Below are 17,500 nucleotides of genomic sequence, written 5' to 3'. Positions count from 1 at the left end.
AGAGCACTTGAAACCAACCAGTATTAATGAGCTAATGTAAGTATATGACTGAATAAAGAAACAAACAAAATAGAGTGAACAGATCAACGAAATAAACAATCACACGTGACAACATGCACTTTGTCCGACTCTAGAAACGGAAAACACAAATCTGATGTTTGACCGAAATAATGTTTTTTCAACACTGTTGGTCAGATTATTTAAATTTATGCATTGCACATAAACGTGAATTAAGTTGTTCTTCAACTGTGCACATGTAAGCGTTCCAATGTCCGACAGTGAAAACTACTATTGATTTTTGTAACTTACAAGGTACAAAATTGCTCACATGACTGGTAGCATTCATCGATGGAACTGATCCGCTCGTTTCGTGAATTCGTTTTTAATAAAACCGTGTACATCTGAAGAAGCTGGTGTTCACAGTTGCCAATCATTCGTTGGTATCAAGACTGAATATGGCCACGGCTTGATGAACACGGAAGCAATTCATACAGATTTTGTTCATTTTAAATGTTAGATGTCGCCTTAAAAAGAGAAGCACGTCACGTTGTCAAATTACGATTTCCTTGTGGACAGAGGCAGGCAGAGATGTAAAACAGCATGATGGGATACAGAAGTATGACCTACGGGGATACAGCAAAAAGAATAAAAATGGCATCCAGTTTGCACTTTCTCGTAAGTCCTTGTGGCATAGCTCAGGTCAGTTGTGTGACCAACTAGTACACAACCCAGCTGCCCGGCGACTTTCCCTCAGTTAAAAAGCCGTTTTGACAAGATGACCAGTGAAAATAGAGATTAGTCTGGATACTGTTCTTTCACTGGCTGACCGTAACATCAGACCTTCCTGTGAAAAGAACATTTTAATTCTATCTTTCACTGGGTCAACAAATAAAGTTTTTGAACATATATTTTCATTTATTGAGTTTCTTTCTTTTTTTTTTTTTTTTAATTAAGTACAGTATGAAGGGGAAGAAAATGTGTTCTGTTTATAAATTTACATTAATTTTATGATGTAGTACTTTGATTGTCCAATGGACTGAATATGAAAAATTAAGATTTCTGACAACTCAGTTCTCGTTGTAGAACTTGGCAAAGCTTGGCAAAGACAGACATCCGGGTTCTGCGCTGGCTGGTCACGGTCAAGGTCAGGTTAAGGACACTGCTGGGGTCTACAGGAAGCGGGAGGTCACCAAGGTCACCGCCATCAGAATCAGAGAGCCTGTGATGACAGCAGCTCCTGAACACACGACATGATTCATAATTACGTGGAAATCATCACTGGTCGTTGTAAACATGTGTGTTTGTGTGTGTGTGTGTGTGTGTGTGTGTGTGTGTGTGTGCACTTGCGCGAGTTTGTCTGCATACAAGTTCATACACACACGCAACTACACACCTAACCACTCACACACATATAGAAAGATTGGCAGGTAAATACACACACACACACACACACACACACACACACACACACACACACACACACACACAATCGCGCGCGCATACATAAATACATACGAAAAGAAATAAATATCTTTACCGCTGCATTTTTTATGCCAGTGACCCCCTCGTATTTGACAGAGAGACAGACAGACTGACAGACTGACAGACAGATAGATAGATAGATAGATAGATAGATAGAGTTATCGTTACCGTTTTCTTCGCAAGCTTTTTTCCCGTTCTTTTACAGATAGTCATAACAGCGTATGCCTTTACTGCTGACGAGCACAATAGCCGAGTGGTTAGAGCGTTGGACTTTCAATCTGAGGGTCCCGGGGTCGAATCTCGGAAACGGCGCCTGGTGGAAAAAGGGTGGAGACTTTTCCGACCTCTCAGGTCCTGAACCCCCTTTGTGTGTATACGCAAGCAGATGATCAAATACGCGCGTTAAAGATCCTGTAATCCATGTCAGAGTTCGGTGGGTTATAGAAACAAGAACATACCCAGCATACATACCCCTTAAAACGAAGTATGGCTGCCTACATGGAGTAGAAACGGTCATACACATAAAAGCCCTCTCGTGTACATTCGAGTGAACGTGGGAGTTACATCCCACGAACGAAGAAGAAGAAGAAGAAGATCAGACGTAGCCATTGAAAACCGCCGGTACAACAAGCAGTGACCATGAATGTACCGTACTGCCACTGTGCCACTGTGCCAGTGCTGTACTGATCGCCATAGTCGGACACAAAGATACATACATAAAAACATGCATACAGACAGACAGACGGACAGATAGTCATACATACAGACATGCATACATAGACAGGCAGACAGATAGACAAGCAGACAGATCTTTATACCGCTGCATGTTTTGCTGTCAGTCGCCCCCTCGCATTTGTTGGACAGGCAGAGGGCATTTTCAGTGCAAGGCTGACCAGCTTTCAGCACTGAAACATTGACACACTCACTCTCATTGCCCAGGTCCCGAAGAAACGCTTCTAGAAACGCCACAAAATCAAAGAGCCAGCCACGCTTGGAAGACGCAATGTAGGCTACATACGTACACAAGATACAACACACACACACACACACACACACACACACACACACACACATGAACGTATGCTCGCACGCACGCGTGTACACCCTACTAGGTTGACATCTCTGTCTCTAGCTCATTGCGCCTGTGTCCCTGTCTCTGTCTTCCTACACGTCCTCCCCACTCTCTCTCTCTCTCTCTCTCTCTCTCTTTGGATGGACATTCAGAGTGACAAAGTATCTCTTATCTCGTATTTGTTTATTGACTCTAAACCTGTTTTTTTTCTTTATCCTCATTTTGTTTTATTATTTTCACCATTTGTTTTATAAACCTACATCTGTACCCCCAGGCCACAAGAGCTAGGAAGCTAATGGCGTTAAGCATTTGAGTGTTCAGTGTTTTCAGTCTCCGGGTAAACAGGTTGAAATCATTTGAAGTCTATTAAAAGATGAGGGGCATAACTTTCACTTCAACTTTGCTGAAAACAGTCTTTCTATACGATACCATTTTGTGCAGTTAGAACTTACAACATTTGTCTTTGGCAGCGTTCACAACGTAAGTGTCGTTGGTGCATTGGCATGTGGTGTCGCAATTGAAATTGGCGTTGGCGATGCACGTTTTATCAGCATCACACGCATCTCCATGGGCTGCAAACAGATGACGAACATAAGAGCAGGTGGCAGGCTGTCAATACTGAACCCATTTCTCCATGACCTGACCATCAAACGCGCACGGATACACACATCGTCCCATTCATACACCAACACACTGACCATCAAACGCATGGATACACACATCGTTCCATTCATACACCAACACACTGTAAAAAAGTGTGCATGTGCCTATGAAATTGCAAGTGACAATAATAGTCTTGAGTATTGTGTGTCTACGTGGTGTTCTGTTGTGTGCACATGGAAGAAAAAACGGAATGTGTAGTTGCACATGTGGGAGAAGATTGCTTTTAGAATAATATTGAAATCGAAATCGAATTGAAATCGAAATCGAAACTTTTTTTATTGAGGGAAAAGGAATAGGCACGTATCGGCCTGTTTTCATCCTACCCTCGTAAAGAAAACGTATAAACTAATCTAGGAAATACAAGAAGACTGAAAAAAGGAGGGAAAAAACACATTGCATGGCAACAACAACAAGAACAATAAATGGCATAGAAAATACACAATTCCCCACAAAATAACATAGTATGCTTTTGCGTGAAGGAGAGAGGGAAGAAAGAAGGTAAGAGAGGAAGATATGCGAAGAAGGATTTGTATTTATTGTTGAGGGGTTGAGAGAGAGAGAGAGAGAGAGATATATAGATTGAGAAAGAGAGAGAGAGAAAAAAAATGACCGAAAATTAGAAAGTATTTTCAACTATGGTGGTAAGTGGATATTTAGTTTCTTGTAAACTGAGGTTTCCGAGAGAAGTGAAAAGATATATAAACGGTTTGGAGTAGAAAATTATATACGGTGTTGTCCATTTGCTGTGGTAATAGGTAAATTTAAGCGAGAAAAAAGTTTCATTCTTTTAATGACTTGATTAACAGCTTGCTCTGCTTAAAAAGGCAATGGTCTTTTTGTAATGACGATTGTGGAGAGGACTGAAGATTGTTTACAATGGTATACTGATATATGATGGTATGATTGTATTGTTGGATACAGGTGGGTTTTTTCACTTGCATTTTCATGTGCCCTTTTGTGGTATAATGCACTGTTATATATGTACTGTTTCATGTGAGGCGCTTAGTGCCCATCTATGGGGAGTTTTCGCCATTATAAGTACAATGTATTGTTATTATTAGTAATAGTATTATTATCATTATTACTATCATTACTATTATTGCTATTGTATTTATTGTTGAGGGGTTGGAAGTGAAGTCTTCGGTCATTAGATTAATGGTAGTATTAACAAAACCATTAAATGTGAATGATTGTAATTTATTTCCTTTTTGAATAACAGAAAAATAGATAGATGGATAAACCATTAAATATGAATGATTTTAATTTATTTCCTTTTTGAATAACATAAAAATAGATAGATGGATATATATATATATATATATATATATATATATATAGAGAGAGAGAGAGAGAGAGAGAGAGAGAGAGAGAGAGAGAGAGTTTTACCGTTTCCAACACATTTGCCACTGGTGCATTTGTTGGTCAGACACTGGTCATTTGCGGTACAGGCCTGGTCAAGTATCAGCACTGAAACATTGACACATTCAGTTTCATCGTCCACCTCCCCAAGAAGCTTAGAAAAATTAATAAACAATGTCAAATCAGACTCCAACTACATTCATTTTCAATTTCAATAAAAATGTTGATAATTAAGAATGTTGTTCAATGTCCTTGACAATGATATACCATTCAAATTGAGTCTGATTTAGTGTCATATTTTGTTGTTTGTTTCCTTTTTCTTAACTAATCAGTTTTTAAATCGAATTTATTTGTCATCATCATCGTCACCATGATTCTTATCATTATCATTATTATTGATATTATTATTATCATCATCATCATTATCATTATTATGATCATATTCATCATCTTAGTAGTAGTAGTAGTTGCTGTTGTTGTTGTCATTGTTGTAGTAGTAAACATGACAGCCACATGTCTAGTTTGATGAGTCTTGGATGACATCCAGTGCAATTTGACTGATATAATATTTTTTACATTTTTTTTTTAGGAAATAAAGTTCCCACTAAAAACTTACGCATGAACACACACACACACACACACACACACACACACACACACACACACACACCACTAACTCACGCTAACACACGCTAACACACACATGCACATTGGATAGACCAGTTAAATCCGTTATGCACATGCATATTCATACACGTACACACATCAACTCATACATGCATACACACATGCAAACACACGCGCTTGCTAACACGCACACACACACACCATGTTCACAGTCTCCTAAAACACACACACACACACACACACACACACACACACACACACACACACACACACACACACACACACACACTGGATAGACCAGTTAAACCCAATCGCAGTCTGTTGAAAGATCAATTATACGACCTTCACATCGAAATTTGCCGTAAGCACTGACCAGTTATTCCAAGCAAGAAATCTTTGTACAAACACAGATGGCACTTACAGCATCCCGTCTTGTCATCTTTCGGACCGAATGTAGCGTTTGTGCATACACATGTTGTAGAGCATATCATATTGGCGGTGCTGTCGCACGTGGTCATGTTGCCATCACAATCTACGCCATAGTCTGCACACAGATGTGGAGGAAAACAATATACCCTGGACACTCGGGAGAAAGTACAAAAAGTCTTTTTCTTTGGGAGGATGGGGCTCAGGTGTCTTGAGGCTAAGGTCACAATGGTCAAGGTAAAAATTCAAGGGACATAAGACGACATATTGACAGAGCCTGTATCTTTTATTGAGAGCTGATGGATACACGGGGGATGGGTCACAGGCTACAAGATATCTTTGTGTTTCTGAGGGAAAGGAGGATGAGGCTGTAAGGATTTCGTGTGTTACTTTTTTCAGGAATAAATGGAAAATGTGTCCACATTTCTTTTGTCCCTCTCAGTAAAAGTTGTGACTTTCAACGCGATTTTTCATATGGTAGGTTTCATATGTGATATTAAGTTTTTGGAACTAGATATTGCAACAACGACATTCTTGTTATTGATTAAGCGAAGATAAAACCCAATAATGCCATCAAGGGAGAGATTGTTGAACAGGTTAATGCATATAAGTACGTTAGTGTAAAAATTGGCAACAGATTATCACAGATTGAAAATTCAAATGATTTAGAGAAAAAGAAAACATTAGCCAAATGCACTGTCTTGTGAAACCACGGTATTAAACGTATACTTCCGCACCCAGATGCTACGATGTTTCATTTTCTATGGTTTATAGTGTTTTGTTTTATGGTTGTGTGTGCTGGGGTGGGACTGTGACCAACCTGGACAAAGCCAGGCTTGACAAACTGATCAAGTGGTGGGCAGGAAACAAGACGTGGAAAAAGATGACAGATATATTCAACTGACGAAAAAATATGCGTGCATTCATGTATGCATGTATGTACGGGTATATCTGTACATAATATGTCTGTGTGTATGTGTGTGTGCACGCAAGCGTGTGCCGCGCGTGCGTGCGTGCGTGCGTGCGTGTGTGTGTGTGTGTGTGTGTGTGTGTGTGTGTGTGTGTGTGTGTGTGTGTTAAAATTAAAGTAATTGTACCCGGAAATGCTTTGACTTTCGACACCACAATTGTATATAAAAAATAAATTAAAAAAAAAAAAAAAAAAGAAGTTCTCTCCACGCACGCCAGATACAATGACAATATCTTTCCGTTAAGGGCTAAAGTTGCAGAGAAGTAATAAGCATTTCCAAAGTCAATTTGCTATTGCATTTTAACTTTTATTTTATTTACTGACAGTTTGATGTAGAGGAGTCATTATTATATTTTAGTTTAAACAAAAGAGGCAAGGCCTTCAAGACTCACTTGTGATACACTTAAAAAAACAAACAAAATCTATTCGTTAAAATGTGTTCTGTATTTGTTATTATAAAGCTTCGGGTTAAAAAAAAATCGTAACCAGATTCAAACCCCTCGTGTTCGGGTGAGAAGAAACTGTCTTACCCATTACACTATCGTGACTCCTTAACTGACGTTCTAAAATTTAATATTTGACCATACTTTTTTAAAGAGCGATAAATCAATTGCGGTATTCGCAGTGAGAACGCTGTTTAAATCATATTATTCTGCTGTATCTTGGGCATTCAAAAAAATCTTTAAGGGCAATAAAAAAAAATTCTTTTTAAGTCCGCGGTAAAGGAGACGTGGCCATCGCCGCAATCACACTGCAACATTTAGCCGTTAGTTTCTGTTTGTTACACCCAGTTGACACGGTCGATTCAATTTCTCTTTCATGTTCATTCTAGTTTTATAGTTTTAAAGTTGATATGAAAATTTTGTATTTTGTTAAACTAATAACATGTAGAGCCAAGCACAAGTACTTCTAAACGTCGTATGAAGTGAAAAGGACTTCATTTTGAGAAAAGTCAAGACTGGAAATTTTTTCGTTTCATCAATTCAAGGGTATCAACATGCATGGTTTACAATTTTTATCTGTGAATTCCGACTGATTCTGTGGATATTTTATGGCAGTTTGGGGCATAATCCAGTAAGTGATGAGGCGTTCACAAATCTTTCTCTGAATAGATATTTAACGGTCTCCTTCTCCAACTTTCCATCACATGTTATCGTATATTGTCCATTGAATATAGGATTGAACGGGCAGGTCAACAACTTGAAACAAAATGGCGTCGTTCGCGTTCGCGAAGATTATGAGCACGCGCTTTAAATGTGTATAAATATGTGTACGCAGTTGATTTTTGCCCATGACCTTCAGGGCTCAGCCAATAGATCTATAAAGTCCACTCGTAGTATTGATTTTAGTATTTTCCGAAAAGGACCACTTGGGCGAATGAACATAGCGAAAGCCCTGTACACTGAGAGTAAAACACACAAGCTTTTTATGCATTGAGTATAATTTCAAAATTAATGTTTAAGATGAGAAAGATCAGTTTAAAGCAAATTAAGTCCCCTTGCATTAATTACAGAGTAATTTCCCTTTTTTACAATCTGCACCAAAACGTTTGCAAAATAAATAAAACTTCCATGCTTAGCAAAAGCAAAAGAAGTTCCTGTTTGAACAAAAAATGATAATAATGACTGCTCTTGTTGTTGTGTCAGAATATCATATCAAAGTGCCGAGTTCAGAGAATACAAAAAATATAAATATAACAGTAAATGCAGTTTGCATATAATTTGGCTTTTGTGTGTGTGTGTGTGTGTGTGTGTGTGTGTGTGTGTGTGTGTGTGTGTGTGTGTGTGTGTGTGTGTGTGTCCATCCCAGTGGTGCAATATTGTTTTAAACAGGATGACTGGAAAGAACTGAATTTTTCCTATTTTTATGCCTAATTTGGTGTCAACTGACAAACTATTTGCAGGGAAAATGTCAATGTTAAAGTTTACCACGGACACACACACACACACACACACACACACACACACACACACACACACAATCGAACACTTTACACAAGTGAGTCAAAAATGAGTTATTCTGCTTGATTTTGAAGGTACATTGATGCATACATTTGTAAGGAGCAGTACAATTCTTCTGTGTAACGGGACATCCATCTGAAGATGCTATGAGAAATATTTTCATTTTGTTTTCTTGCGGATCCAACTTTTCCAACTATTTACATGAAAATTAAAAGATTAAAAAAAACAACAACACATACATGACTCTTGGCACAGAAAGGTGGCTGTATTCTACACTCAATGTAAAGGCCTTACACTATATACATTTGTACTAAAGGTCTGTTGGGCCGAAAGCGTGGGATCGCGAGAAAGCGTGGTCGACCCCTTGCTACGTGGTTCCCAGAATGCGTAGGGGCCACCTCAACACTGTCTTATAATGTGTGAGAAAGCCTAGGGGCCACCTCAACACTGTCTTATAATGCCTCCCTCTTCCAATATCACACGAGAGAGATCATTGCAAATGCGCAAAACCTCATAATTCATTCAACATCGGATTTACACCAAACAACAAAGTTTGTATTTGTATTTCTCTTTTTCGTCACAACAGATTTCTCTGTGTGAAATTCGGGCTGGAGAGCGCGTCGCTACACTGAGAGCGCCACCCTTTTTTTCTTTTTTCTTTTTTTTTTTCCTGTGTGCAGTTTTATTTGTTTTCCTATCGAAGTGGATTTTTCTACAGAATTTTGCCCTTTTGTTGCCGTGTGTTCTTTTGCGTTCCAAAATCGAAATAATTCTAAAATCGGACAAGGACTTTGCAAAAAGGGCCAGACCGATCCATTCCTTAAAGTCCATCAATACATTTACTGAAGACATTCTCAGTGCTTCAGAGATGGATGTAAAAATATTGTTACTAAATTATCCTTCCCAACCATTCCGTCATGGGAACTGAAAAAAACAGTCTTTAATATAGACCACACACATCTACAGAAAAACGACTTGCCTAACTTGTTAAAGAGCGAAGTGTGCTCTATATGGAAAGCAATTACAAAAAATATGTACGAATTTATACGAATGGTTCTGTTCTTGATGACGGAAAAGCGGGAGCGGCTTTTATAACATCAGAATTACCAGACGACTACGAGCAAATGTCTCACTTGGGTAAACAATTTTCAATAATTACTGCTGAACTAACAGCCATACAAATGGCTTCAATTACATTAAAGATATTTCTAAAAACTGACAGCCAAATTCTCCTTTGCGTAGATTCGAAATCAGTGTTACATGCTCTTAGATCTCAAATAAATAAATAAATAAATAAATTAAAAACGCGTCTTGAGATAACAACCGAAATAGAACACATGTCGATCAAAAACAATTATGTAACTTTCATTTGTGTGCCTTCACACTGTGGGATTTCTTCAAATGAGCGCGCAGATCAGGCTGCCAGAAAGGCAGCGCGCAATTGTGAAGGCTCAATCCTTCTCAGTATACATTTGATTTACAAGAATGTTATAAATGTATTGAGAGAGTTTCCCTTGATCGACTTAGAAGCAGACTAAAAGATTCGGACTGCCAATATTACCGCCACTGTATGAAGGCAATCACAGCGAGCCATCCCAAAACTTTTCTGAATAATCTATCTTCCTCAAGACCGATTGTAAGTTTAATTCATTGATTTCGTTTAAATGCCCTACATACAAAATATTGCACAAACATATAGTGTTTGTGCGGAAAAAAATGTCTATCATATTATTGTCGAGTGTCCAACAAAAAGCCAACTCGTCTTTAAAAAGCGCACTGACCAGTTTCAACAGAACACGTATTTGTCTTTCCAGTTGGTATCTACCTTTGATTGATTATGTTTGTTATAACAAGCATGCTTTATCCTGCTAAAGGAATGTTTGAGATAGTTACACTTTACTCTCGGTCAGTCCAATCTTTCGCAGCTCTTCCTTTTAACCTCTGAAGCATTTCCTGTCTCCTTCCCTGTCTCAGTCATCCCACCACCTCTTTTTATTACCCCCAAATCAAGAAACATGAATCCTTTGACCCTGTTGGTGTATGGAGGATAGGCATCAGCAACTGTGTATTCACTGCTTTGGGTATGATATTCTTTTCCTTCTTTGTGATTTTTTCCAGCTTTAAACACACTCCCCTCCCAGATTTAAATAATCTGTAAACACTAAAAGCACGCTTTGCTTTCATGTAATTTCTAAGCTCATCAAATTTTGGACATCATCGCAGCAGTGACGCCAAATGCTCATGATATAACGCCTGCAAATTTCAATTGGTAATTCATCATTACCACATCTCAACTGATTTCAAGATATGTCAAGCGTATCTGATGAAAATTCATGTCTCATTTCCAACATCAGTTTTGAATTTAAAAAACAAAACAAAATAAACAATAGAAGCAAGGCCTTCAAGACTCACTTGTGATACACTTTAAAAAAAATCTAATCGTTAAGATGTGTTCTGTATTTGTTATTATAAAGCTTCGGGTTAAAAAGAAAAAAGAAAAAAAAAGCCCTGAAGGTAGATTCGAACCCCTCGTGTTCGGGTGAGAAGAATCTGTCTCACTCAATACACTATCGTGGCTCCTTAACTGACGTTCAAAAATTCAATACTTAAACATGCTTTTTTAAGGGCAATAAATCGATTGCGGTATTCGCAGTGAGAACGCTGTTTAAATCATATTAATCTGGTGTATCTTGGGCATTCAAAAAATCTTTAAGGGCAATTAAAAATTCTTTTTGAGTCCGCGGTAAAGGAGACGTGGCTATCGCCGCAATCACACTGCAACATTTAGCCGTTTTCTCTGGATCTAGGTAGATGTGCAAATTTAGCTACACCCGCCCGGAATGTACGACACGGTCGATTCAATTTCTCTTTTATGTTCATTCTAGTTTTATAGTTTTTAAGTTGATATGAAAATTGGGTATTTTGTTAAACTAATAACATGTAGAGCCAAGTACAAGTACTTCTAAACGTCGTATGAAGTGAAAAGGGCTTAATTTGGAGAAAAAGTCAAAACTGGAATTTTTTACGTTTCATCAAGGATATTAACTCTCATGATTTTTTGTTGCTGTTTTTTTAACTGTGAATTCCGACTGATTTTGTTGATATTTTTATGGCAGTTTGGGGCACAATCCAGTACGTGTTGAGGCGTTCACAAATCTTTCTCTGAATAAATATTTAACAGTCTCCTTCTCCAACTTTCCATCACATGTTATCGTGTATTGTCGATTTAATATAGGATTGAACGGGCAGGTCAACAACTTGAAACAAAATGGCGTCCTTCACGTTCGCGAGGAATATGAGCATGCGCTTTGAATATGTATAAATATGTGTACGCAACTGATTTTTGCCCATGACCTTCAGGGCTCAGCCAATAGATCTATACAGTCCACTCGTAGTATTGATTTTAGTATTTTCCGAAAAAGACCACTTGGGCAAATGAACATAGTGAAAGCCCTGTACACAGAGTAAAACACACAAGCTTTTTATGTATTGAGTATAATTTCAAAATGTAATGTTTAAGATGAGAAAGATCTTTTTAAAGCAAATTAACCCCCCTAGCATTAATTGCAGATTAATTTCCCTTTTTTACTGTCTGCACCAAAGACATGCACCAGAAATATAACTTCCATGCTTAGCAAAAAAAAAGTTCCTGTTTGAACAAAAAATGATAAAAATGACTGCTCTTGTTGCTGTGTCAGAATATCAGATCAAAGTGCGAAGTTTAGATAATAATGATTTGTACCAGCTATGTCACCAGAGCTTTTCAGCTAATGACACTAAACATTTCAGTGTTCAGTGTCCCTCCCTTTTTCCCTCCCCCCTTCTCTCTTTCAGATTTATTTGATGAAAAGGCAAGAAACCAACCCCGATAACAAAGGAAATGTTTTTCATAATGTTAAGGACTTCCACGTTATCTCACACATTGCGAGAAAGCCTCACATCTAAAACAGGTTTAACTTCCATATCGTAATAAAAAATAATAAATAAATAAAAATAAAAAGATATTCGCATTATATATATTTTATCGTTCTTGTTTCTTTGCTGCTGCTTTTTTTTTTTTTTTTTTTTTTAACTTTGTATACTCCAAGACGGTGCCGGCCGATTGATTACACTAAATAAAAGATGATTTCATAAACATTCACTACAACATTTCCTTTCATAATCATTTCTGTAACAAACAAACAACAACAACAACAACAAACCTCCTGTTGTATGTATGTGGATATATATTTGTATATATTCAGGCCACACTGCGCTTAATATTTCTTTTTGTTCGAATGTTCCATGAATACTTTTTCATCGCATGTGGTTTAAATTTTGAATATGATTTTCTATATCCGGTAAACTCGTGCCTCCTTTTCCTTTTAAACCAAATCCATATCATATCATTTAGCTCTCTGTCAGGGTGTCTTGTAGAATATCAGTAACTGTGATATTCATGTTTTGATAGAATGATGGGGTAATCCTCTTTTGATGAACATGTACATGTTATGTCCAAATGTCCAATAAATCATTAATAGTTTTTGTGTGTGTGTTTGTTTTTTTAGTGTGTGTGTGTGTGTGTTTTTGTGGGGGTTTTTTGTTTTGTTTTGTTTTTTGTTTTGTTTTGTTTTTTGTTGTTTTGTTTGTTTGTTGTTTGTTTGTTGTTGGTTTTTTTCGTTTGTTTGGTTTTTTTTGTGTTTTTGTTTGTTTGTTTGTTTGTTTGTTTTTTGGGGGGTGGCGGAGGTGTGTGTGTGGTGGGGGAGGGGTGGTTGAGAGGGGTATCATAACCCCTGATCTTTAAAACTACAAATATTCACTGCGTCTGCGGATTAATTTTGGAATACTTCGATCATGCCTTATCGTTGCCTGCACTGTGGATGTTATGTTTTCATTCTTTTTCTTTCTTTTTTTCAGGGGAAGAGGAAGAGTGAGTGGTTGTGTTAAACAAATACTTGTTTGTAAGCAGATTGACACAATATCAGTATTCAGATCCGCAGAATATCTAAAGGAATCCCACCAATGAGAGACAGGGCAAAAAGGAATAGTGTGACATCTCGAGGAAACATCGATGGTATATGGAAAGGTAGGCCAGGAGAGAAAGAGTTTTCAGAGATCCCTTGTTGACTTCAGAACCAGTAACAAGATTAACAAATTACATAACTGTTCTGCGCAGACGGATTTTTCTGGTGTCTTCTACTTTTATGCTATTTTACCTTTAGTGGAATGAACATTTTAACAGAACATGAAATATGAAGAAAAGAAAATATTTTAACACAATGTAAATAAGTCACTATTGTAGCATGGACAACGTATGAGTTCAAGATACAAGACGGAATTTGTAATGTCGCATTTCTGTCCATTCTCTAAATGATTATTCCTGAATTTGGTTTTTCTTGTTCTGAAAATGAGTTCAGACATTGAAAAGGACTTGTTTTATTTCGTTCATATTAATTCCCTAAATGTTCATGATTTTGAAATTTCTCGTACTTATTCCCGTTCCAATTTAATCCAAGTCGCAAGGAAAGTGGTACACACAGTTTTAAGAACACAGTGAATCACAAGTATTTGTCTGCAAATGGTTGCACCATTCATAACTGGACAAAAGAAGAAAAATTGATCAGTTCAAAACAAAATATTTTCAACCTGTGATTTTAAAACTTTTCTGTTTACGAATGACAAACGTGTGCACTGTAGCGAACATTAACTCACTCAGTACGGCCAGTCCTCTCTTCTCCTCTACACAGACCCCTCAGGTGTCCAGTGGGTGTCTGAATGACCCAACCTTTAGCTTCAGTCGTCAGAATTGTGGTATTCTCTGTCAACATTCACCTCTTCAGTATAAGAGCCTACCGCTTGCAATATTTTGATGATGGTAACTGGGGTGAAACGCTGTTAACGTCGTCTCTTTCGCCGTTCGTATGGAGAGAGTTAAATCGTTTCATGTCATTTGAACGGAACACTATCTTAACTGTTCCCAGTGGAACGAAACAAGCCAAGTGTGTGCGTGCTTGCGTGTGTGCGTGTGTGCGTGCGTGTGTGTGTGTGTGCGCGCGCACAAGTTTGTGTTTCTCTTTCTTCTATAAATTGTATTCTCAATAGACCCAGTATTGTTCAAAAACTAAAGGCTCGTTGTTCATCTTTACCGGTAACCCTGCCTTCCAATGAAAACAGATGTCAGTTGTGTTAGTTCTTACTGCTCATTATTGGCACTTTTCTGGAATTCCGTTAAAGCGTTCGTTCGTTTTCCGTTAAACTATTTCTTGCAAGAAGTAAATGGGCTTGAATGATCATAATTTTCTTTCTTTCTTTCTTTCTTTTTGTTTTTTGTTTTGTTTTTGTTTTGTTTTTTTGTTTTTTGGTTATCGTCTTTCACAACACACAGGAGACAGCTTATCGACATGGAAGTATCATTTTTACTTACTGACAGCTTCAGCAACCTTCAGCAACAGCAAGGAGGCCAGGGCAAGGGTGACGAGCAGCTTCATGGTGAGAGTGTCTCCTCAAGGCAGGAACAGAGAACTGTGCACTTGGATGATTCTCCTTCCAATCTTCTCCCACAGCAGTGACAAAAGGGAACCCAGGGAAAGCTCCAATTTATCCCCGCGCGAATAGCAACCGCCAGTGTTGACGCTAACAACCGTCACAATACCTGATGTCCCCCGTCACAGCAAGCCCCGCCCTGATCAGGTCTGAAGAGAGCTCAAATGCTTACCAAAGCCATTCTTTTTTTTCTTTTTTCTTTTTTTTATTCTTGCGGATATGCCGGGGATTACAATAGCACTGCTTGATTTAACTCCAATTCGCCCTTCACACCCATTCCATTTGTAAACAACTGAATTCTAAACCATCAGCATATTCATGACCACCACCCCCGTCACCACCTCCAAGTGCGCCGGAAGTTGCAGAACAGTTGGTGATTGGTCCGTTTCAGACAGCTCACATCTGCAGGACCATGCGAAGTAACTTTGCAGAAGCACGGTGGCACGTGATAATGGGTTGTTTGTTGGCATGGTTGTCAAGGGACGCGTCGGGGGGATCTGGTTGCCTTCTGTTATTATTGTTTTCAGCTGCTTCGTGCAGTGATCTGGCCTTATGACGAACTTTATAGTTTTATTTCACAGAGAGAGAGAGAGAGAGAGAGAGAGACGAAACGAAACGAAACGAAATCTTATTTTACCAGGGTAATGAGATAAGCAAAACGTATGCTTTTTTCCACCCAGCCCTGGGGTATAAAAGAAAGGGAAAAAATGGGGGATGTGGGGGGGGTAGGGTTTCATCAAAGAACACAAGAGAGAGAGAGAGAGAGAACAAAGAGTAACACACACAGAAATAAAGAGAAAGGCAGAAAGACAGGCAAATCAGATAGAGAAAGACAGCACAGTGCGTGCGTGTGTGTGTGTGTGTGTGTGTGTGTGTGTGTGTGTGTGTGTGTGTGTGTGTGTGTGTGTGTGTGTGTGTGTGTGTGTGTGTGTGTGTGTGTGTGTGTGTGTGTGTGTGTGTGTATGTGTGTGTGTGTGTGTGTGTGTGTGTGTGTGTGTGTGTGTGTGTGTGTGTGTGTGTGTGTGTGTGTGTGTGTGTGTGTGTGTGCGTGTGTGTGTATGTGTATGTGCGTTCCCGCGCATGCGTGTGTGTGCGTGTGGGTGCGAACGTTCGTGTGTTTGTGTGCGCGTGTGTGTGTTTGTGTGTGTGCATGTGGGTCAGTGAGTAGGTCGGTGGGTGGGTGAGTGTGTGCTTTTCTATCTCTCCCTCCCTCCCTTCCGCTCCTCCCATCCTCTCTGCACCCTTCTTTCTCTCCCTCCCTGGATTTGGTTTTGTATTGGATGAATCAAAGTGTTGAAGATGTAAATGTCCTTCTAAAAGAACTACATCAAAGATTGATAGATAATAGATGACAAAACTGGGACGTGTATGTACAGAGCAGTGAGTGATACTCTTTTTACAGAACTTTTAAAACGTCTATAGATTGTGAACAGTATCTTTTATTTGATCTAGACAGACATATTAATTAAGTGTCTTATAACAAGATTTGGGTGTGGAATAGCAGATATCACAGAGCATTATTACCGCTATATAAATTCTTCAGACGTACAGTTCGTAAATCCTTTATGTAGGAATGGAAATGAAGATGAACAACATTTTCTGGTTTGTTGTCTAGCTTTTCATAATTTACGACATAAGTATATCCCCCCCAAAATATTGTGAAACCCCTTCTTTGTTTAGAACTGCTTTTCTTATGGCAAATCAAAATTAATCAGTAGCAAGGAATTTCTGTATCTACTTACACAAAGCCATTAACCGGTGCACTATTGTGCTCAGCTGAATTTACAAGTTGTTAACAATATAGCTTCATTACGCTTTTCTGTCAGTATACTACTATTTAAACAAGCCAATCCGCAAGTTTGTGTGAATTGCTCATGTTTATTGTATCCCCTTCACAACGGGCTATGGTCTATACTGAATAAACTTGTCGACTTCGACTTCTCTCTCTCTCTCACTCACCCTCTCTCTCTCCCTCCCTCTCACCCCCCACCCCCCCCCCACTCTCTCTCTCTCTCTCTCTCTCTCTCTATCACCTTCTCTCTCCCTTTCTCATTCTCAGGTGTAAATGACACTAAGATCGTTCCGAGCCAGCTGGCAGGAGAATCAGAAAGCCACACCAGCTACCTGAGGGCACAAGGGGTCGTCCACATTACGTCACAAGGCACTGACTCAGGCCGTCTGGGACAAAGGACCCAGGAAGACGATACCACTGCAATCCTCAAACCAACCCTGGGGACTCACTGCAGCGTTGCGGTGCTGTCTTTATCCCACAGCCCGCTCCTGCAGTCTAATGGATATCGCTTAGCAAGGACAGATCAGGAAGAACAGGCCATGCCTGGAATCAATCCTTTCAGCAAAACTGAGGTACTAATCTCTCTCTGTATCTGTTTGTCTGTCTGTTTGTCTCGCGCGCGCGCT

At 38.9% G+C, this 17,500-nt stretch overlaps 1 protein-coding gene across 2 annotated transcripts in view; it reads right to left on the bottom strand.

Moving 5' to 3' along the window:
• The window catches only part of LOC143301648 (uncharacterized), a 99,635-nt gene that overhangs the window by 1,829 nt on the left and 80,306 nt on the right, over positions 1-17,500 (bottom strand). Inside the window, exons 1-6 of one of the 2 annotated variants that reach the window (XM_076616080.1) lie at positions 14,964-15,187; positions 5,625-5,747; positions 4,604-4,684; positions 3,007-3,126; positions 2,301-2,387; positions 1-1,237 (exon numbers count right to left, since the gene is read on the bottom strand). The exon at positions 1-1,237 is cut by the window's left edge and continues 1,829 nt beyond it. In XM_076616080.1, coding sequence (XP_076472195.1) covers positions 1,170-1,237; positions 2,301-2,387; positions 3,007-3,126; positions 4,604-4,684; positions 5,625-5,747; positions 14,964-15,027 — 543 coding nt within the window. In that variant the 5' untranslated portion in view covers positions 15,028-15,187 and the 3' untranslated portion in view covers positions 1-1,169. Of the gene's footprint in view, positions 1,238-2,300; positions 2,388-3,006; positions 3,127-4,603; positions 4,685-5,624; positions 5,748-14,963; positions 15,188-17,500 lie in introns of those variants that run through there. The other variant, XM_076616081.1, reaches the window with a different exon arrangement.

Source organism: Babylonia areolata, chromosome 27 (genome assembly GCF_041734735.1).
Source record: "Babylonia areolata isolate BAREFJ2019XMU chromosome 27, ASM4173473v1, whole genome shotgun sequence".
Lineage (NCBI taxonomy): Eukaryota > Metazoa > Mollusca > Gastropoda > Neogastropoda > Buccinidae > Babylonia > Babylonia areolata.
Note: the sequence above shows the minus strand (reverse complement) of the source record. Positions and strands in the feature narration are given on the sequence as shown.